At 49.9% G+C, this 21877-nt stretch overlaps 9 protein-coding genes across 9 annotated transcripts; 2 read left to right on the top strand and 7 right to left on the bottom strand.

The window, feature by feature from the left end:
* Positions 1–97: 97 nt before the first annotated feature.
* B0J16DRAFT_365587 (uncharacterized protein) lies at positions 98–1728 on the bottom strand (the record flags this gene model as incomplete). Its single annotated transcript, XM_046130028.1, has 5 exons — positions 1272–1728; positions 920–1207; positions 731–861; positions 255–678; positions 98–225 (listed from the first exon to the last, which is right to left on the bottom strand). Exons 1-5 carry the CDS (start codon positions 1549–1551, stop codon positions 98–100), a joined length of 1251 nt encoding a protein of 416 aa, XP_045977335.1. The 5' UTR covers positions 1552–1728.
* Positions 1729–2115: 387 nt separating this feature from the next.
* B0J16DRAFT_376641 (uncharacterized protein) lies at positions 2116–3007 on the bottom strand (the record flags this gene model as incomplete). Its single annotated transcript, XM_046130779.1, has 2 exons — positions 2116–2643; positions 2885–3007. 2 exons carry the CDS (start codon positions 3005–3007, stop codon positions 2116–2118), a joined length of 651 nt encoding a protein of 216 aa, XP_045977334.1.
* Positions 3008–7173: 4166 nt separating this feature from the next.
* B0J16DRAFT_351410 (uncharacterized protein) lies at positions 7174–9026 on the bottom strand. The gene is made up of 2 exons (XM_046129185.1): positions 8465–9026; positions 7174–8411 (listed from the first exon to the last, which is right to left on the bottom strand). The coding sequence occupies exons 1-2, from the start codon at positions 8865–8867 to the stop codon at positions 7288–7290; spliced, it is 1527 nt and encodes a 508-aa protein (XP_045977333.1). The 5' UTR covers positions 8868–9026; the 3' UTR covers positions 7174–7287.
* A 289-nt stretch (positions 9027–9315) lies between these two features.
* On the bottom strand, positions 9316–11790 carry B0J16DRAFT_419303 (uncharacterized protein; the record flags this gene model as incomplete). Its single annotated transcript, XM_046133821.1, has 1 exon — positions 9316–11790. One exon carries the CDS (start codon positions 11788–11790, stop codon positions 9316–9318), a length of 2475 nt encoding a protein of 824 aa, XP_045977332.1.
* Positions 11791–12420: 630 nt separating this feature from the next.
* B0J16DRAFT_351408 (uncharacterized protein) lies at positions 12421–13798 on the bottom strand. The gene has a single exon (XM_046129184.1). The coding sequence runs from the start codon at positions 13690–13692 to the stop codon at positions 12772–12774; it is 921 nt and encodes a 306-aa protein (XP_045977331.1). The 5' UTR covers positions 13693–13798; the 3' UTR covers positions 12421–12771.
* Positions 13799–14016: 218 nt separating this feature from the next.
* B0J16DRAFT_351407 (uncharacterized protein) lies at positions 14017–14669 on the top strand. The gene has a single exon (XM_046129183.1). It carries the CDS (start codon positions 14322–14324, stop codon positions 14577–14579), a length of 258 nt encoding a protein of 85 aa, XP_045977330.1. The 5' UTR covers positions 14017–14321; the 3' UTR covers positions 14580–14669.
* Positions 14670–15178: 509 nt separating this feature from the next.
* On the bottom strand, positions 15179–18037 carry B0J16DRAFT_359085 (uncharacterized protein; the record flags this gene model as incomplete). Its single annotated transcript, XM_046129624.1, has 4 exons — positions 15179–16586; positions 16678–16898; positions 16950–17848; positions 17947–18037. 4 exons carry the CDS (start codon positions 18035–18037, stop codon positions 15179–15181), a joined length of 2619 nt encoding a protein of 872 aa, XP_045977329.1.
* A 40-nt stretch (positions 18038–18077) lies between these two features.
* Positions 18078–19354, bottom strand: B0J16DRAFT_312354 (uncharacterized protein; the record flags this gene model as incomplete). The annotated part of the gene is made up of 3 exons (XM_046125042.1): positions 18716–19354; positions 18488–18655; positions 18078–18433 (listed from the first exon to the last, which is right to left on the bottom strand). Exons 1-3 carry the CDS (start codon positions 19194–19196, stop codon positions 18078–18080), a joined length of 1005 nt encoding a protein of 334 aa, XP_045977328.1. The 5' UTR covers positions 19197–19354.
* A 224-nt stretch (positions 19355–19578) lies between these two features.
* Positions 19579–21815, top strand: B0J16DRAFT_200311 (uncharacterized protein). Its single transcript, XM_046122950.1, has 3 exons — positions 19579–19967; positions 20108–20323; positions 20477–21815. Exons 1-3 carry the CDS (start codon positions 19809–19811, stop codon positions 21698–21700), a joined length of 1599 nt encoding a protein of 532 aa, XP_045977327.1. The 5' UTR covers positions 19579–19808; the 3' UTR covers positions 21701–21815.
* Positions 21816–21877: the final 62 nt, after the last annotated feature.

Raw genomic sequence — 21877 nt, 5'->3', positions numbered from 1 at the left:
CCTTGCCTATGCCATCTTGACTTTTATCTGCGAAAGCTCGATGGACCTGCCCATCGGGACAGATCCAGTGTACTTATAGAGCTCCCTATTTGAGCAGTCAATCAATAACAGCGCCGCATATGAGGCAATGGACCTTCTCCGTCCAGGTTTTCTCGCCACCGGTTACGCTTTCGCGCAAGTCACGAATTTCCCACGCTGTAGGGCCATCTTGCATCTTGAGATTGGCTTCAAAGAGCCTTGCGTATGGCTTGGACCTCTCCACCTTCTTTTTTGGTCGTTCTTGGCTGATCGCTTAGCTGGCGTGGCAGTGATAGATTTCAACGGCGTTGGTCTAGGCGTTGAGTTCCTGGTCACTAGAGGTGTTTCTGGAATAATCTCCTTGACGTGTATATTACCTCGACTCTTTTCAAATTGGACATCGATCGTGCGGATGGTCTCTTTCTTCTCGGCACAAGTCGGTGATAGATGACAGGTTACATTTTCGGCTTCTTCCTCATTCGAAACCGCTCCATCGGTTCGATGAGGCTTGTCGGTACCTAGTCGTGCATAAACTTGCATGAGAATATCATGAGTCAAGCATTCGTGATGCATCCACTGCTCACACTTCGAGCTCGAGCATCCTATGAGCATCTTATCGGGGTTTGCAGGAGTTTCACATTCGCATAGGATGTCAACGGACTGTACAAGGGTAAGTGAGCGCGAATGTAAGGGGGGCCATCGCATAACATACCGAAAGTTGTGGTTTGCGGCAGTCGTATGCTTGGCGCCAATAAAGCGCGGCTTCGATTTCTTCGTCATCTGACTCAATCCATTGGTTGACGATTGCGGGTGCTGTTACACTGACAACGTTGATGATATCCACTGAAGTAGTTGGTTAGCTGTGGCGTGGGACAATATTCCTAAGCATTCTAGAACGTACTATGATTGGAAGCGATCAGCTCATTAGTACCATGATACGGTTGGCGGCCGTGGACTCTCTTCTTGCGGTAGATGGTGCCATGAGGTAGTTCATCGGGCCAGTACATCCAGTAAACGCGTGCATAAACATGGTGCTCATCGGAAGCGCGAATCTCAAGGATGTGTGCAACCCATTTATCATTAGACTTTTCGCAGCCACCTTTGCCATCACTTGTAGCCTTTTGAAGATTGACGGTCGACTCGTTGGCGACAGAGACAAAGCTCCCATTATAGTATTTGTTGCCATTAACTGCCAAGAATTACTCATAAGCCCGCTATATTTTGGAAGACGCCGGGATTCATCGAATACTTACGGACGAAGCTGTTGTAGCGCGTCATATCTTGCCATCGCTTTCCAGGTGCGATTTCATAATACATGTCCATAGTGTCGTGGCTTTGGAAGCTGCCAATGGGAGAGAAGGGAGAGATTTGAATTTGAATTCGTTTATCGTCATCTCGACTGTCGCGCTTCCGCTTCTCGTTCTTGTGACGTTCCTGATCTACGCGCGAGGGACCAGGCACGTAGGAAATTTTAAAAGGGCACTCTACGCTATTCTCCTCCGTGACGGGGCGCGATCGCTTTCGATTGCCCATTGTGGCGTTTTGAGGCAGTTGAGTATGCCCGCGTTGAGAGTGGAGAGAAGGAGGGGTTTCCAGAGGCAAACAACGAGTCGTGCGATGAACGGGCGAAGAAAAAGAAGGAGAGAAAACGGAAGGATAAAGAGGTAATTGTTTGTGCTTAGTATAGTAAATTTGCGACGTCGCGTTATGAGCTGAGCCTAGCCCCGGTTGTCTTTGAGTACTAATCTACGCGGACCCTGCGACGTCATGTGCGCACTGGTCTTTATGTCATCATATCGTGGTCTACGATTGGTTGCATGCTGACGCGAAGTGGGATATCCTCGTGTTAAATTGGCGACAGAACTGGTCCCACATTTCTTTGTCACAGTATTATTCTCTGGCCCCTACTTGTCCGGTACATCTGCCTCCAGGAACAATTCCTGGATTAAGCCTCCCCAGGTTCTGAAATTGCTGTTTGTTTTGATATATTCTTGTACAGCTCTTAAAGGGGGCGCTACCCCATGACAGCTTCTCACGCTGTGTCAGCTCTCGTCACTTTCCAGATATATTTCCTTCGTGTGCGTGATATCAGTTCCTTCATGGAGAGCCGGATCCTGGATCATGAACCATCAATTTGCCATCTGGCCCAAGTACAGGATCAATGTTGTCTAACCACCCGCTGTCAAATGATTCTTCGGACGCATTGGGAGTACCGAGCTTCTCAGGAAAGTGGGACGGATCAGTCGTGTTTTCCTCATTGTACGTGGGACTTGGCATCTTCGACTGCTGCACGTAGTTGTACGACAGGGTATCATATTTGTCTGATTGAGGTGCTGTAGGCGTCACTGTGTTGCCGGCCTGAGCGGCTGGAGCATAACGTGCCTGTAACTCTTGCAGAGCCATATCACGGCGACTGCAATGCATTGCCCAAATCATTTGTAAAAGGGCCGGATTGTTCAAAATTGGTTGGGGAGGGGATGAAGATCGCCGTTTTGCGTTTTCAGATACTGGGATTCTCTCTTCCGTTCGCTCGTCGTCCTCTCCCGGAGTTACTCTTCTTTCGCCAACGGTACTAACCTCCACTGACGGATGGAAGTGACGATCCGGCTTGGCAAGCTTCCATGCCTGACCAGAATGTTCGTAAGTTGAAGGAGCCGTATGCGGTCCTGCATGCAGAAATTGAGGCTGAGATAAGGTTGCATCTATGAGGCCATCGCCTTGTCTAGCCGATGGATCCCTGATGTGCGAACTGGAGATAAACTCAGCAGGGGGTTAGCCGCCGGGTCCCTGGTAGCCAGCTGAGGTCACTTGGTATCTTTACGCGTTTAACAACGTATGGAGTATCGCAAATGACGCTCGTACATACTTTGTCTTGGAGAACCGTTTGTTCTATGTCCCAGTTGGCGCGTCTCTTGCTCCCGCGAACTTCGTTGTGAGTAGCTACTCTTCCTTCACTCTTATGAGCGCGATCTTCGGGATGCGCTGTCATCTCTGGATTTCCAATCTCTGACGCTCACGTACACTACTATATGAAAGCGTTCTGATGGTGCTGAAGGAATAAGTACGATAAAGCTCGGAAGAGACTTGCTGCCGCAATGGACGAAAGCGTAATGGAATCGGCTTTGATGAAGAGTTTGCTAATTAAGCGAAGTTCTTGATGAAACTGAATGTGGATTCGGTCAATGTATGACAACGTGTTGTCGATCATAGCCCGACTATCTGTGCCTTTTTGGGTCTCCTCTCACCCTTGATATAGCCCACTTTTCATCATTACGTCAACACTTCATGGGCCCATAGTTTTAAGTACGAAAATTCTGTAGCTCGGCTGGTGTCATGTTCAAGCAATACTTTGATCTATTTCAATATGCCAAACACGCTAGAGCGCTTCAGTATATAAGATACTGCCGGCGCAAACCATTCGCTTAAGTCAGCTTAAATTCAGTATCAGGTACATTGGCTCAAGAGCACAATGGTTATTCAATGAACTACTACCACGACTGGCGAACGAGAAGGAGGTAGGTTGAGAGAAGGATATAGAGATAAATTGCCTTGCATTGTTCAGATTCCAAGTTCAAAGCTCTCATAGTAGTCATTAACGTGACTTGGTCTCTGAAATTAAGATCTGAATGATCATTATGTTTCGATCAATGATAAGACGATTTAGTAGTATGATGCTACCCCCCTATCGCACTTTACGCGAAAGGACGTGTCGCGCTCTGTATAAACCCCTGTTCTGATCAGCAATACTATTCCTATATTTGGAACAATGTCAAATCAACTCTTCACTCTGGCCATAATCAACTCTACTAGGTTTAAAGTGGGTCGATAAAATCAACTCTAGTAGAGTTGATTTGGTCATTAGCTACTAGGGATATCTTGCTGCCTTGGTGCTCTTGTGATATTTATGAGAGTGATGGTGCTGTATAAGAATGGAGGGTCTAACTGGATGGGCTAGAGATGGCGGCTAATAGGCGGACGGGTACCCGTCCTTCTAAAATTGGACGGGTCCCGTCCCAATTTCCATCTTTGGTATAATTTTTTCCGCTATCGGACTACCTTACACCTTTATGTTCCACTGCCTCAAGTAGTTTAACGAGTCCCATTTACCAGCTATTTCAATGAACCACTGGCTTGAGGCGAAGTAGCCACGACATATCCGAGTTCCAAATTTAGTCCAAATTCTACTAGAGCTAGAGCTGTACCACAATACAGCTTTCTTCCTCTTCCACGGCCGAGTACAAGGCTTGTTCATCGATATCCTGCTGGGCTATTTCCCAAAGCTCACCCATGCCTCTTCTGCTTGTGAACAGCCGCCCGTTCTTGGTCTCTTGAGCTACTTTTGCTTCGATGCGATCAGTCTCTGCTTTGCCCCAGTCTAAACAAACCATTATCTCTTCTTTGGTCTATTCTCTTAGGCTCGTTGAGGTGGCGCAGCACCTCCGCATCTGCTTATAATCAAGATATCAGCTGTAGCTTGCTTTTGGATTTCCTAAAGGTAGGCCCATTGCTCTTCTATACTGGCGGTTAGCTAGTGAGGCTCCCGGTGGCTGGGTCTTATACTAATCATCTCTTGAAGGGACGTATCTCTGGTGGATTACTTCGTGGAACATCGTACCTCGGACGCGTAGTTGAATCTGGAACTGGATCTTGCAAGGGTAAGGTGATGATACTGACGATCCGATAGCGGAGAAGACTATACCAAATATGGAAACAGGGACGGGACCCGTCCAGTTTTAGAAGGACGGGTACCCGTCCGCCTATTGACCGCCGCTAGAGATGTCACGAGTGCACGGACCAGTGCTTATGGTAATTTGATGAAATACACGGACATGACGCGTGCACGGATAACCCAGCAACGTACACGGGCCAGATTTGTTGTATTTCGTCGAAATACCAACACGACTGCGTACAGTAGGGTAGTCTAGGTTGGCACGGACGAAAACTGAACAACGCGATGCGTTTTTGTTTCAACCTTTGTACAGTAGGTTTTGGACGCGAACAGTTATGCAAAGAGACACTTTCAATTGTTTCTACCATCCAGGACCACCTAATGCATAACCCCACCTAATGCATAACCAAAATTTCGCTCCTCTCATACAAAATCCAAATTTTGATGTCCACAAAAACAGGCCCGATTCTCAATTAATAAATGAGACTTTGGAGAAAATATCTAGAAAATTGGTCAATTCTTACTGTCTGCGTGGTTTTTTGACCTCCCGACCGCTCCGTGTGCGCTGGCAGTGCTTTGTTACGACCATAAAGTCCTCACTTTCGTCCTCTGACCTGACACCCACCTCAATCACCGACTCGACCTCCTCATCCACAACCACCTCTATTTCTGCATCCTTTGAGTCAGGAAGAGCCTCTCCAGCCGCTAGAGTCTCCGCCAGAGTCATGAATCGTCGGTTCGGGTTCGGTACCGCCTTTCTTTTCTTCCCTCGCTGCAGCTGGGCCATCTGCTCCTCGAGGCCAGTAATCCGCGCATTCTGAACGGCCACCTTCATCTCTAAAGCTTCTAACCCCTTTGCGATCTTACTATACTTCCGCCTGGTCGGACGACTGCGGTGTTTGGCCATTTCCCTCACTTGCCGGCTCGTTTTCGGCGTATCATCTGAGTGCAGTTGAGGAGGGCTCGGCGTCTTGAACTCTTCCAGCAGTTTTTCTTTGTCCGGCTGAATTTCCGGATGTGCTAGAGCTTTGTACCGATTTATTGGCCAATTTCCAGTAAACCTCCAGCCGGATAAGATAATATCCTTCCTCATGCCCGCCTCCCTGGCTTTCGCGTATGCCCGGATAAAGTTGACTTTGTCAACCGGCGCAGAATCGGACAAACTAGCCAGCTTTTGGAGTTCTTTCCGGTACGCACCTTTGATGACATTAAAAATTCCATTATCTAATGGCTGCAGACCATGGGAACAATGTGCTGGTAAGTAACAGCAGTAGACGTTGTTCAGAAAGCACGTAGCCATCCACTCATCCTGACTGCTGGTCAGCGACCCTATAGCGGGTGACTCAGCGGCGAAATCACCGAAATGCTCACCTGCGCATGGCTCCCGTGGCCGTCAAGGATAATAAGTCTCGCATCCGATGCATCACGAGGCTCCGTTTGAGGCAAATAGACGTCTTTCAACCACTCGAGAGCTATATGGTTGTCTGTCCAGCCGTTCGGTGATGTGATGTAGTGCCAGTCCGCTATTAATTCGAATTCGTTAAGGAACCACTGCTTCTGCAGCTCTTTTCCTTTAAAGATAATTCCCGGTTTCAAAGCACGGCCAGTTGCGGTGACAGCCTCAATAAACGAGGTCCACGTGCGCGACTGAACGCCTTTCAACATCGCCTTCTTCTTCGGGTCAGAGCTCCCGATTACGAGGCTGTCCAGGCCTCATGGACAATCAATTAGCTATACCCTATAAGAACCCATAGTGTACTTGTAGCAGACTTACCGAAACCCACCATTATACCGCCCTCGTCCACGTTAACTGTGTTCTCAGGCTTGATCCAGCCGTACTCGTTCTCCCTGATATCGAAGTACCAATTGACCGCCTTTGGAGTAAAGCCGTCAAATCTGGCGGCTTCTTGACGTTTTCCAAGCTTGGTAGATAGTTTTGGGTGACGTTTGACGAACCTGGTGGTCCAGTGCTTGCCCAAAGGTTTGTTATCGCCTTGTTGTTGAAGGATGGCCTCGGCACAGGCGCGGACCTGGCTGTGCGAGGGAGCATAGCCCAGGGACTCTTGTCGCAGCACCCAACGGATAAGGGTCTCCTCCTGGCTCTTTGGAATACGCTGGTGGGCCTGGATACGTTCATTCCTGCTTGCTTGACCGGAAAGTCGTCTCGAAATGGTCCACTGAGGTACTCCACGTTTCTGGGCCGCCTCATTCTGTGAGAGGCCTCTATCGGTGGTATCGAAGATAGCCTCAGCTACGTCATCTTCGGTATAATTACGGCGAACCATTACGGGAGGAGTTGTGGCGAGTAAATTAGGTGAAAGTTCGGCTTGAGTGGATGGAGTCGCGTAGGGTACATGAGGTGAAATGCGACAAAATTCAAAGGGCTAGAGAACCAGGCTACGGGGCGGAACGGGAAAGGTTCAAGCCGATATGAAAATTTGATGAAAAAAGCAATATAGTGCAGGTCTTCGTGCGCGAGTATCTTCATGCCTGGCCGAGTACAATGCAATTGAAAATTTGGATTTTGTATGGGAGGAGCGAAATTTTGGTTATGCATTAGGTGGGGTTATGCATTAGGTGGTCCTGGATGGTATATGTGCTCAACTATAGGAACTGCGGGACTTGAAGCTTTGCAGTTCCCAATTAACGTCCGCAAGAAATACCTTGCGGTTGAATGGGGTGATATAGCTATCCATCATGCCGTCCCGAATCCATTCCTCAGGCCAATGAATCTCTCGGACTTCGCAGTCATGCAACCGTCTGCGCTTAGGAATGGGGGCGTCTGTTTCGTCAGAACCGTGCTGCAATGTCACAACTTCTTGACCGTCAAGAGTCTCTTGTGCCGAAGCTTCCTTCCCGTGGCCTGGACCTGGACTTGGTCTCGATCTCTTAGCCGGATCACCAGTCCGGCCACTCTCCGGCTGAGATCCGCTCGCAGATCCTGGCGTCATGAGTAACTCACTCGACGGACTGAAAGGAGTATTTGTGCCGCCTGTAGGCAACTCCAAAAGAGGCATCATAGCCGTCATGTTTTCCATAACGCACATATCCCAGTGATGTCGCAAAGCATTCGGATCAACATGATCAACCATTCTTGCCTCTTCGCCGTTATGCTTCGTTAAGACGTTATATGGCACGAAAGCTCGAATGCGGCGCGTTTCTGGATGGATGGAGAAGAGGCGCTGGTCGAAAAGTTCGTGAAGATGGCTCATCAACAGTATGCCATTTCCTGGAGCCCATGTTCGTTGCCACGCTTCTTGAAGACGACGCGGACTATAACCCGTATCTCCGTCGTCCTCTTGATCTTGGGTAATTGGATACAGGTGATAGTGGTTCTGCGGAACGATATGGCAGGCTTGTAGAGCCGGTCCAATAGTAGGATTTATTACCCAGGAGTCGCCTTCGCCGCTGACGGCGCAGCAACTAGCATATACACCGCACGCGTGTCTAAACTCATCCATGACTTTTTTGGCGACCTCGAGATCGACTTGCATGCTACTGGGTGCAATCATACTACCAGCATCCAGACCGTCGTCGGGGCCGTCTTTTACTGGCGAGACGAAGTCTGACGCTTGGCGTTTAGGAGGAGATTGAGAGCCACGGGGTCTGGCTCTTCTTCGAAGCGGCATTGTTGCATATCTTGGATCGGAGGGAGTTTTCTTTGGATCTAGGTATCGAGGATCACGACGGCGGGTTGGGTGGGGAATATGTTCTGCGCATTTCGCTTAGGATGAATTAGATGCCGATGCGTGTTGTATTTGACTTGATTCGACAAACCTTCGAGATGTTCTTTCAGTGGTGAGTTTTCGGGTAAAGAACATGACTTATGGCGGATAAGATGATACTTTATAACATCAGGCTGTTTGGGCGCACGATTGGGAAGACTGGGTACGGCCAAACGGCGATCATTCCCCTCAACAAGCTTCGGGATCTGTCGCTCTGCACTCGGTCGACTGATCAAGGCAAAGGCAAGCTCATCCCAAAGCTTCTCAGAATCATCATCGTCGCGCGCATTGAATTCGAAACAAAGGCGTAGCTCATCAATAACATCGCAAAACGTCACCAAATCGCTGCCCGGAGCTTGGAAAAGCCCGGCGAATTTCCGGGGATTGTGACCTACGTGAAATGTCACATTCCAACCTGCTTCGCGCATTGTTGACGTGACGGTGGCGACGGACATGGTTGCGTGCTGCGTAGCTGACGTCGATGTTGTTTTTTAGTGTTTCTGAGATTTGGCGTTGTTGATGATGATGAAATTGGGGCTGGGAGTGATAAGCTGATAAGATTCGATAAGGTGATAAGCGTTGGTGCAGCAACACCAAAGTATCGGGGTTCAGCGACTTACCGCTTTAGGCAATTAGAGCATGAATTCAATACAAAATGATCAATTAAAATATCTTTCGTTATACGGATTGGAGTATTAACGTTTCGGTATTGGATAGTACGGCATTGCTTTTAGCGGATGGTACCGTTTACGAATCATCGACAAAAAGTTAATGGTGACCTGAATCTGTGAAATGGGATAACCCAGGGGTTTCGAGACAGATGTTGCAACGAAAGCCTTTGAGAACAGTGAGGCCCTTTATTTGAGGCACGCTTCTCGTCGGGCCAAGAAGCTTATCAAATGATCATAACTTGTACGTCTGGAATCTCCCTATTAAAGCTTTGCAGGCCGACCCAGTAATTCGATGTACAGAATTAAGGTGGCTATAGAATGACTTTACTCCTGGTTGAATCATTGACCCGCACGAAACACATATTAGAATCCGATACTGGGCGTTGTAGATAAAGCCGTCACCGAGTGTATCTGCATCCCCGGCTGTTATGGGATCGCCTTTCTTGATTCTCTTTGGCTGCCGTTCTGATAACTCTGGATCAGCGTGTATCTCATCCCGGTTCTGGCTGCAAGGTACCAGCTCTGTACTCTCGGCGTTCCGCCGGTCGTATTGCTGATTCCAATCCTGCCATAACTTTGACAGTCGGTAATACATCTCCAAGAGCTCCGGCTGCAGCCTAGATGGGAGCGCTTTATCAATTGCATATGATGTAAGCAACATTCGCGGATGGTGACCGGCCCCGGCTGCAAACATCCGCAGCGGATTGGTTGCTTCCATAGGAGAGTAGAAATTTGCATTCTCAACGAGCTTGCCGATATATCTCTTGGCAATTGCAAGTGCAGCCTGTCTATATGACGATAGAGTCCATGGTGTAGCGAGATCCTGGGTCAAAGACCTAAGAATGCTGGAAGCTTGTGTAGAGGTAAGATGTCTGTTCTTCCCGTGTGGGTCGGGAAAGAAGAAGTCGCTGTCGGACCCATGGGGTACCTTTAGCTGTTTTGCGATAAAGCCCAATACGGGGCGAATGATAGCAAGATATTGTAAGAGACTCTGGCTAAGTTCCTTAGGAAGGTACCGGACGATGTAGAAGGCGTAGTTATTCGATGCCCTTGCTTTATTATAGCTGATAATAATAATCATATGGCCCCCACGAAAGAAGACATTCCGAATAGCAGGTGTCGTATTGATATACCGAATGGTCGTTATCTCGGTACCCCTGCCGGGTAACCCCCCTGAAAGATGCGATGCAGCAAATGTCAGTTTAGTGAGGTCTATGCCAGCATCAAGATATGCTATACAGGTGTCGACCTGCCAGTCTGTGTCTTTGATAAATGGTTTGCCGCGAAAGCCTGACGATCTTAGGGTATCTGCTAATTTCTCCCAGGTGTCAGCTAGCTTGTTCCTTGGGTCTTGTATGAAAGACCATCCGGCTTTTCGGCAAGTGAGGTCGTCTTGGATCTCGTCCATATCGATATCCACTTCAAGCCCTAACATCATCTCGTCTACCCGCTCTCTCACGAGTTTGATGGCTTTATGATAGGTTGCGCAAAATTCAGAAAGCTTGAACTTGATATTATGTCCGATTATAAATGACTTCCCATCAGGGTCCCAGGAGAGGTTTCCGGGGATGCCTTCTCTCTTAACAATTGACCTGGCAAAGGCTTTCAGCTCAATGATTTCTCCGAGTGGGGTATAGCAGCCTCGAATCAAGTACTTCTTGCGAATCGCATCCAACCGGTCAGGTTGCGATGGATAATGATCTCGACGAGGCCATTCGTAAACTAGAGTAGAATAACTGTAGACCGGCAGGGCATATTCAAGGAATAACAATCGGCCAACCCAAATCAATCCTGCTAGCTCACTTGTAGAATTATGGGCCGGGTTAAAGGCAAGGGATTGTTGTCGAATGCCCATGACAGCAGTAAAGTGAATGATAGTCGAAGATGACATGTTTCCAGCGGGATCTTGATATGTCCAGAACATCATCGATAATTGGAATAAAGCCTCAGACAGCCGCAGCCAGTTACCACTCGGAAGAGAAAAGTCAGAGCCTTTGGAGTTTGAGGTTTGATCTCTGCCTATCTCCTCATCCTCGTCTGTACTTGTGTCAAAGTCTTGGTCGGTATCTGAACTTTCAAAATCTGAAGGTAGTTCGCCGTCGTTGTGCCAGTCTTGACCATAAGATTCATCGTCCTCGCTATCTGAGGTGTCGCTAATGTTGTCGTCCTCTCCTAGTTGCAGTTGACCGACCAAATATAATATATGCTGCATCATCTTGATCTCATTGGATCCCAAACGCAAATTGTATACCTCCTGATGCTGCCGCAACGGGTATTGCAGAACGCGAAATACGAAGCAGATAAATCTTTTCCATATCACCAGATACTTCTTAAAGCTTGGTATAAGCTGAAATCCATGCGGCCAAAAAGCATCTTTAGCATATGTATTTAGCCAACAGCGTGAGATATATGGCGTGCGATCAAGTGTAGCTCTTGCTCTGTCGAACATCAAGTCTAGCCCGCGAAGGATAACTTGCAACTGGGATTCTGTTTCGGCAGAGCTCCAGAAATCAAGCCCTTGCCATTGTCCAAGTAGGTATTTCCGACTCCATTGCGAGGCCGGTAGCTTCGCCGTGGCGGCAATGATTTCGATTGATCTATTGCGGAATAGCTCAGCCCAGCGTGTGTGCTGTAGCCATGGGGTTGTCTCGCTTATGCCAGTGGCCGCAGTATAGTCAGTCTGAGTGCTTTCGAATGGCCTCTTCATGGTGTGATCGATCTGATGTTGTGATTGGTATTTCCAGAGAGATTGATAGCAATGAAGGTTTTTAATCCATTGGGCTCATATACCTCCACAAGTAGATAGCCAGGGTACACGACATACGCGCGTCGCCGCGTATAAAACATTAGTATAGCTTCAAGTTGAAACTCTTGGATGAGAAGAAAAAGCAAAGTCAGCCAATGAAAAGACGAGATCACCACTTTAGGTTGTATTTTGCTGGGGGTCTGTTATTTACAGTCCACTTTCACCTGAAAGTGGGATGCGGGATAAAGACAGGGATTATTGGCCAATAGTATTGCAAAGATTCCACTTTCAGTGAAAGTGTGAAGTTCGATAATGATGTAAAGTCAAACCTACCCCTCGGCTGGTGACTTTGGTAAATTCAATTCTACTAGAATTGATTCTGGTATGTAGGACTAGGGCCTTTAACTATAGGGGAAGCATCACAAGCAATTGATCAGGTAGATATTGATGCGCAGGTAACAGCTGAATCCTCAGGAGGTGGTTGCGGAAGGTCACAAGGACCAAAGGTTCGGCAATGTAGTATTTGCGGAAAGACCGGGCATAATGCAAGGACCTGTCAGGAGGTAATTGAGGTCAATAGAGAATAATATAGCAATTGATTTTAATTGATCAAATAGGTTGTGGTGCTTTTATTCCTCTTTTTGAGTCTTTAAGTGTAGATTGGTGGGACACTCGCTTGTGATGTACGTTAATTATAATAGATATTACATACGCTCTAGATGTCACGAGGAAGATAATAACAAGGACAATAATAATAAGGGTAATAAGAACAAGAGTGATATACAGTAATCCCTGCTTGACTTATGGAAAAGCCAAGCCTCGTGCCTCAATATGCGTCGCATGATGTGAAAACCGTTAAGTTAGTGAATGATTTACTGACGTTCCGGTCTGAGACTTCCTTTATAGACCGTCCCTATTATGCCTCGTTCTGCCTCGAGCTCTTTAAGCAAGGTGCTGCTGAATCTCTCCCTGTGTCCAATTCCAAAGCTTCTCTATGGCATCCTTATTCTGGCTTAAGTTGCTTCCTTTGCCATTTACACCAACAGGATGGTAGAAAACACCACTCTCAGCCTTGGGACTAGTAGCTGCCCACAACTGATTCAGGGTACCCTTGGCAACGTTGACGGAGACAAAGTTGGAAATAAGACGAGACAGCGTTCCTAATATCAGGCTATTATTGATGAACGTGTTGGCGAGATTTGTTTGTACAACGCCTGGATGGACACTGATGGCTTTTATGTTGTGATGGCGCTCGGCAAGTGCGGCAGCGTAGTGAATGTTGGCAAGTTTCGATATACCATAGCGAGCATGGGTAGAAGTGCTAGACAACGTGGTCTTGAGTTGGTCAAATTGATACGGATTCTTTGGGGCCATGATCTCCCCTATCGACGAGAGGAAGATGATTCTGACGTCAGAATTGATCTTCGTGGTCTCTTTAAGTATAGGGAGGAGAAGATGCGTCAAGAGAGCATGTCCCATATGGTTCGTGCCAAACTGGATCTCATAGCCTTCTTCAGTAAGGCCCTCTGGCACCATCATGATACCAGCATTATTGAGAAGAATATCGAGCCGAGTAGAAGACGCCAGAAACTCCTTTGCAGCAGATTTGATGCTCGAGAATGAGGCGAGATCCAGAGCTAGAAAAGATATGACGTCGGTTTTAGCACCTTCTTTTTGTAATTCGTTAACGGCTTGATCAAATTTCGCTTTGCTGCGACAAGCGAGGATGATCCTGGCAGGTCCGTGTTTCAAGAGCTGCCGAGCGCTTTCAAGCCCTAATCCTGAGTTGCCTCCGGTGATCAGGATGACTTTTCCGTCGAGGCTAGGTATGTCGGTTTCTGGGCTGAATTTGATGGACCCCATTTTGTCTAGGGGATGTCAATGCGGATGAGGAGGAAGACGGATGCAGCCAAGGTCTAATATGCTTTACCGTCGGGCTCGGTTTATTAGTTCACTCCGTAAAGTCCTCATAACTCCGATGCTAGACTGTCTTGAGAATCATCGTGTATAAAGTTTAAATTTTCGGCAGTCATTTAACTATGTTCAGTGCTTCGGGGACTTGAGCTGGGTTAACTCCGATACTAGACTGTTTTGGGAATCGTTGTGGCAACATTGAGTTTTTATCAGTTATTTAATTACGTGGAGATTTTTACTTCTTTCTGAACTACCCTATCTACCTATGTGATCGAAATACTACCATGAATAGCCCTTCCTTTGTTATCACACTTTCTTGGCATACAAGTATTAATAAAGTGGCTCTGTCTATACCTAGATCCTTAACAAGTGCATAACAAACGCCTGAATTTGCGCTCTGCGCAGTCACAAGCCGCGGCAATGGCTTCGTCTATGACGATCCTGCCTGCTGCCTCGGACCCTTCAATCTGGGGATCCACACTCCTGCCAATCTGAACCGAGGAGCCCGTGCAGCTCTCTTGCAGAATAGCCCTGCGGCCATAAACGGCACCATTGGTGTTTCGCCTGGTCCTAGGCGGATGGCTCAGACACTATCCTTACCACTCAATGCCGCCACCATTGCTATAGCTACGGAAGGAGCTGCTCATCCCAACCCTTCATTGGTCTCTGAACAACAACCAGTCTCTATCATCGAATCAGCCAATGATCTCACGCGTGAACGCGTAGAGGAGTACAACGCCAAACTTACGGTATTCCAGGCCTTCTGCGCCAAGTTCGAAGAAGCCGCACAACAATTCACTCTCCAGTGCCGAACCTACCTTGCACCAGGGATCTGAGAAGCAACCCACTTAACTCCAGTTGCAGGTAGAATACTAAGTTCCCCTGGTCTCTAGTCCGCCTGTGGTTCTACTCTAGTATGCTAGTCGGTAACGGGGCCCGTTACGGGTTTTACGCCAATCAACGGTCTAGAAATCTACATGGATTCCCAAAACTCGTAAAGGGCCCCGTTACTGTTCAGGTCATGTTTACCAGATCGCGAAACGGGGCCCGTTTCATAACACGGTGATCCGTGCCGTCCATGCTGAGTTCATTGCGCGTAGGCAAGAGCCAATCATAGGTGCCTAAAATGATCAGTTGACTACTACTGTACGCATATGAAAGGATGTAGAAATCCGAGCAGAAGCTTTACGCGATACGTTATCCTGTGTACGGCCAAATCTCGACGTGTAACCAAGGCCCAATCATAAACAAATGTCTTACCCCTGCAAAAGTCAAACCTACCCCTCGGCCAGTGACTTTGGTAAATTCAATTCTACCCCTGATTAAAATTCAAGTCTACCCCATGTAATGTGGGGCAAAATAATTCAATTCTACTAGAATTGATTTTGGTATGTAGGACTAGGTAACCCTAGCTCCTATCCGACACCCATCTCTCTCACAGGTCATATTCAGATAGAGGTAAATGTAGATATCTACGGATCTGCTTAATAGAATAGATGATATTAGATGGGTATGCGCTCTGTTGTGGATGGGTATCCGGATCCTGGTTTAGCACGATGGCTGCAACGGTGTCTGTCAGCTTGGCATCATCAGGAATGGTTACACATGGCTTGATGATATGTGTGCAGAGAACGGTGCGGCTGCCGTTCTTGGCAGTCACGGACATTACGCCGTTGATCTTGTCGGCGTTGGGGAAACAGAGTACCTGCTGGCAGAAGCGGTAGTACAACACGCAGAGGAACCTTTGTGCCGTGATGAACGGACTACGGCTGAGCTGCTCGAACGCCTTGATGGCCCTCTTAGCCTCCACGCGGAAATGCTGGCTCTCGAGATGTCCACGGCTAATGTCACTATCGGCGAGAGTCCATGCCCAGGCAAAATAAGTCGAAACGTGCTTGATGAAGAAGCGGTGGTTCCCTGGAGGATTGCAGTCTCTGCCCTGCACGGCTCTTGACTCAGCACGCACGCCAGCCAGGGTAAACTCAAACACGTCCATGTCTGGCACTCTTTTCCTTCTGCCCTTCGCCGGGAAAAGAGCCAGGTACGCCGCTTCCTTATAGCTGCGAATCAGAAGCTGTGAGAGGATTCCGAGCACGTCCTCGGCCTGCTCCCGCGTGCGGATGTCCTTGCTGACGGCGAGGCTGATCACCTGGTCGATAAGGTGTCTGGACTGCCGCAGCGATGCCTCTTCTAGCCAGTGTGCCTTGATGACGAGCTGTGGCACCTGCAACAGGTCCGTGGCCCAGTCGTGGAGCCGGAGTTCGTGCCAGTCCACTACGTCTTTCGGGAAGAAGGCAAACCCCCGCTGCTCTCTAGAGCGGGCCATATCGAGACCGATCTTGCTCCTGGCACCGACTGCAAGGGGCGCAGACAATATCCTGGCTAGCGCGTGCGGCTGATGGTTGACGAAATGCCGGAGAGCGAGCGTCACGATGGCATAGAGCGATGCCGCTGACTGCGGCGCAGATGGGTCTCGCGCCCAGTACGACATGATGTAGTCCATGAGCCGCAGATGCTTGTCGATGTTCTGTCGCACGAACGCGTTAAAGTCTCCAGCCGCGAGCACGTAGAAGGCATTCCGGTCCGGTGTCACGGCAACGGCGCCTGGCCCGTCGGATAGCCGGTTTGCTCGTTTGATCAGACGCCACCAAGCCTCCTCCGCCGGCCGCAACTGAGCCGCGAGTGTTGTCGTGATGCGCAGCTCAACCCGCCAGCCGTACCCCCGTGACGGGTCCTCGAGGTTGCTAGCCATGCGCTGTATTGACTGCGATAGTGCCCGTTCTGCGTCCTGGCGGCTAGCCTTGATGTTACCCTTTCGGGCCACTGCTGCCCAGGCCTCATCGCTGTGCGCAAGGTTGAAGATGTTGGGGTGTGAGAAGGCCCAGATGGCGGCCACGTTGAAGTTCCCCTCCTCTACGGTAGGATTGTATATACGAGACGCCGTGCCTAAAGATAGGACTAGTTCTCCTGGGCTCTGAAGTGATGGAGATGGAGTCTCGCAGCATCTGTACTGGGTACTCCGTCGTGACGGCGCGAGGGATGCGGGGAGGCTTCCAACCCTCTCCTGCAGTCTGCTCCTCCTCGCTCCCCCTTTCGCGTGGAGCTCGCCCGTCGTCTTCGTCAGGGTCATGTTCACCCTCCCCTTCCTCATCTTCCTAGCTACTACTGGCCTCATTATCCCAGTCATTATCAGCCTCGCCCTCCACCCGCAGGGCAGTCCTTCCGAGCAGAGCCTCCTCAGACTGTCCGTAGAGAAAACGCAAGGTGTTGTACTGGCAGCACCGCCGAGCCAGAACGGTATGCCCACTTCTCGTTGGCAGGAGCTCGGACGCAACATCGACAAGCTGGGTTTGCCTCCACGGCGTCGGTTCTGTCCTGTTGTCGCCGTAAGCAGGGTTGCCACCGCGAATGCTGGCTGCCGGCTCCGGCTCGAGGTTGACGACGCCACATCGGGCGCGGAAGTCTCCCAGCACCCCCGCGATGCTGCTGCCGGAGGACTGGTGCCACAGCTTGGTGTCCTTGTAGCTGCAGAGGAAGATGGCATCGCCAAATTGCCACTGCCTACTGACTTCTTCTGTCTCCCGCATGCTCCCGCCGCCGCCGGGTCGGAGCCCGTCAGCTACCATGTCGCGCTCCGCCCGATCGAGTGCCTCCTGCATGACGCTCCACAGGCTGGGGAGGTTCTCCTCGCTATACGGCACCTCAAAGGCCGCACCGCGTACAGCCGCCGAGCCCGACGACTCCATGGCGATGCGTGATGCTGCCCGGACGGAGTCATAGCTTCCAGGCAAGTGGTGCACAAAGTGTGGTCCAATCTTCTCGATGCTCGGCCTGATGAAGCCGTCGAAGAACAGCCGATTCTGCTCCTCTCGCAGGGGCACTGGGCCCTTCTTCCCGCGCTTCTCGTCGTAGAGCCGCGGGAAGAACATATAGACCGTTCGTGGCCTTTGGTGCGCGAGCACGGTGTGCGGGATCTGGTAGATCGGGGCCTGTTTGATCTTCTCTCCCACCCGTATGGGCACCCGAACGTGAATGGACTTGGAGAGAAGGAGGCTTGGCTGGGTCGTAATGCATATGTTCAGCGGCCCTCTCAGGCTGCGCGGGTCTTTCGTGACATGTAGGAAGCTGTCGATGTCGTGAACGGCGGGCGCCAGTTTCCGCTGCGGCACGTCGTCTTGGTGTAGGCAGACCTCGGCATCTGACCATTCTTTGTCCTCGTGCCAGCCCGCGAATTGGGCCTCGAGCCGGCTGGCTGGCGGCAGCTGGTCGCGACGGAGACCCGTGACTGAAGCATCAAGGGGTCGGACGGTCCGGTCTAGGCCGAACTGTCGTGACTATTCCTCTCGCTCAGCGAAGGACGACCCGCTAGCTCTTGCGCTAGCCCCAGCCCACGTCTCGCGCAGGTGCAGATGGCGGCGGCAAGTTGCGAGGTGTGATGTGTCCTGGTCCTTGTGTTGATCCGCCGGGCATGATACCAGGCCGGCGGTAAGGATGTAGACGATACGTCGAGCCAATTTCTCCCCTTCGTCCAAGTCTTCCTCTTCAACCCAATTATAGATTTCCTGATGGGTGGGCAGTTCCGCAGCAACGGGCTCGGCTCGTTCTTCATCATGCGTTTGGCCTAGGGTATGCTCGCTTCGGGTTACAATAGTATCGCGTAAGTTGTTATTCACCCTGTTTGTCATGCTGTCTAGGGCGGATGGTTAGCGGGCCGGATGTATTATGTAGAGACGGAATTTTTGACCTTGGTAAGACCCATGACTAGATGGGGGTGTTGAGCGCATATGCCACGACCTGTCGTCCACTTCGGCCGGATCCAACTGCATATCGGAGCCGTATACTAGCGAGTGGTCATTCAGCAACACAGTATCGTCCGGTACAGCTGCGTTTGTCATGTTATCATCCATCGAGTCTGTTAAATTGATTTCGTGTAAGTGTTATCATGTCAAGGTCTGCATCTGGAAAAGCGCACCTGGTATATATTCTTTTCCGTTGTAGTGCCTTCTAACCGGAGGTCTAGATAACGGCGGCTCGTCCAAATCTCTACCTCGTCGCAACGTGGCATTCCCGGAGGGCTCATCGATCGGCGGTGACATATTCGAGCTCAGAGATGATGATGGTAATGACAATAACTTGGGGAAGGCAGTGTTTGTTGCGACAGGGCCTGTGCCACTGCCATTGCCCAATCTGCTGGTAAACGTGCTGTTGCTGGTGGCGGAGGAGAAATCCGAATGTAGCGTGCCAGAGCTTACCGCCCTTGTCGGCGTTCTTCTTTCGGATGCTGCAGGTAAAGGCAAACTTGACTGCAGGTATCGCAGGATAGTTTCCTGAGGTTTGGTCGAATGGACGCTGGATGAAGACGAGCGGGAGGAAAAAGCGCCTCCTCTCTTGGGATCCTTGGGTTTAGACCGCATTCTTGACGCGTCCTTAGTTCTCTGTCGTCCCGGAGACATGATGATAATAGCGTTGCGAATACTTAATGTGTAATAACAGCTGTTGACCTAGTCTGAGGATATCGCCTGGGGCTTTGTTCTGTTAAGTTTTGCAATAAAGACACTACATGCTGAGTCTAGGGTAGGTGTTCATGAGATAAACTTACTAAATAGTTAACAGATAATTTAAATAACCCCCTAAATTTCCACATACCTATAGTACAAAGTTTATTGTTAAATTAAATGTAACCTGAATGATTTTCGTCTATACCTACTATATCTAGTATGCTATCACATGTGTGATAAGGGGTTAGTTCCGGCACATAAAAAAAACCACATCCCTGTCCTAGCCATGAAAGTTAAAAACAAGAAGACCAATCTTAGTCGTTTGAGCAAGGACTATAGCGCGATAAACCCCGGCAGCCTTGTGAGATGATTACGAATACATTCACCGCTTCATTTTAAACCCCTTTGCTCCCTCGTCTACAACAGGAGGAAGAAGGAGGTCATGGAAAGAAGTCATCATCACCAAGAGGCAGACCAGCAATATGTCACCAACAGGCAGAAAAAGGACGACGGTACCGGCCTCCGCTGTCACAGCAGAGTCTACTAAGCGTGTCTGCTTTCCCAACTATGTCAGAAACTCTTCCAGCACATCCAGACCTCGACCCGGGAGACACGGATCGCCCACGCGCCACGCTCTGGACGACCGCGGTACTGCAGCTCTCAAACGTAACAAGGGTTCGGGTTTATTCGTTGCCGATAATCCCGACGTGTCAGGGGCCAGGTCAAGTCAGTCTCTCCGGCGGAAGACACTCAGCTCTGGACAGGACCCTAACGCGGATGCGCATGACAGCCTGCCCTCCAGCTTCCTTCCGGATTCTACCTCCCGCGTCATCTCAAGTACAGAAGCTGCTGACTTGTTGACGCAGCATACTTTGCCGTCGTCCGAGGCGCCGGATGAGCAAGATCTCGCCGATCTGCCTAATACCCTCTCCAGATACGAGAGGAAACTTAAGAAGTTTGTCAGCCAGTGGCACGCATCCCTTGTTAAGAAGGGCATACCGGAGCATCTAGCCTACGACCTTGCCAAGCACTGCGTTCAGGTCAATGACGAAGAAGGCGATTTGGGGACAGACAGCCACCATGTGAGTCGTGCGAAGAAGCCACTCTTTCCTCCCTTACCAGGTGCGCTCTTGGGAGGCACCTAAGGTTTTCCGGATGCACTGAACACTTATCGAGTCGACAACGAAGACAGCGACATCCCTTCACGGCCATCTGCCAATCTAAACCTTACACAGGTCCCTCGTACTGATGATGAAACCGTCGTGATACGGCTGGGCGCCGGTGCGCGAGCACCGAAGCAGGGACTCGGCGGGGATGATAAGCCAACCACCCTGGTGGAGGCCCTCCGAGCGAAGAGCAGACTTAAGAACCATTCTGAAGAGGGACACGAAGCTTTTGATACCCTGGCCGTTGCCCGGAGGCTGCAAGAAAGGGACTTTGGTGGTAGACTGTCCTCGCAAGAGATCTGCGTCATAGGTATCACCGTCCTATATGAGGTATTCGGTGGCAGAGGCCAGAAACGGCTCGCTGATGCACTGACACATCTTTATGGCCGCCACCCACAACGCTACCTCGCCGACCTCGACCTGAATGCGGGCAGGGTTGCAGACGAGATCCGCAAGGATGGTCCGGCGACACTGTCCAGCTTCACCCTACATTGGGCTCAGGCCGTTCAGCACGACAGCCCCAGCATGTTGATCATCGACGATATTCGACTGATCGACATGAAGATGTCGCTCGTCCGTGAATGGGATCGCTGGTCGAACCCGGCCGCGACAGGATCCAATAAAGACATCGAAGACTTCCTCGTCAAGAACGGAATAGACACCAACGCCGGGCTGGCCCTTTCAACGAGAATAGCCAAGTATCTCAGCAGGAAGCTCGGTCTTCCCGAAGGCACCTTGGCCAAGAAGATTTATGCCTGGCGACCGCTGGCAGTGATGGCAGACGTCTTTGGCGCTGGTATTTACGTCTTTGTCTCCAAGAGCCTCTTCACGTGCTATAATAAGATTCGTCTAACCGATGGCATTAAAAAAGAGGATAAGTTCCGTGCCATGGCGCTTGCTGTTGCAGACGAGATCCCTGACCTTTTGGAAATCTGCCAGGCATCGTACGCGCATGTCGTTCAGCCCCTCCTGGAGTCCCTTCTTGCTGGTAATAATATGCAAGATCTTTCCAGGGATTTAAGAGTTCCTGGGGTACAGATGGCTACAGGCGGCGATCTACACAGCTTGCGAAAAACGTCCATTCCAGAACTGCTCGGTATTTGTATATCTCCACGAGGTTTTGTAGAGGAGTTGGACAGTGTGACAGAAGGCAATGCTGAAGCTGAGACGACACTGGTCCGCCAACAGTCTACTGTCCGCGGACATCATGAAGACGGCAAAGATAGTAACGGTGACGAGGATAGTGACAATGATGGAAGTGAGGAAGAAGAGGACGAGAGTTATGATGATTGACAGGAACCAAGAAGTCAAGTGGAGATTCTAACATTTGACAGGAGAGTGGGACTCGATCACATATGCGATAGGGACTGGGGTCTACATCACCTTTGAGTTTAGACAAATCACACAATGTGAAAGTGGGGCCTGGATCACATATGTGATAGTGGGTACTCAATCTCACCTGCAATAGAC

Source organism: Fusarium flagelliforme (genome assembly GCF_020744385.1).
Source record: "Fusarium flagelliforme strain FIESC 12 MPI-CAGE-AA-0113 chromosome Unknown B0J16scaffold_9, whole genome shotgun sequence".
Lineage (NCBI taxonomy): Eukaryota > Fungi > Ascomycota > Sordariomycetes > Hypocreales > Nectriaceae > Fusarium > Fusarium flagelliforme.
This window is presented reverse-complemented; position numbering and strand designations above follow the sequence as displayed.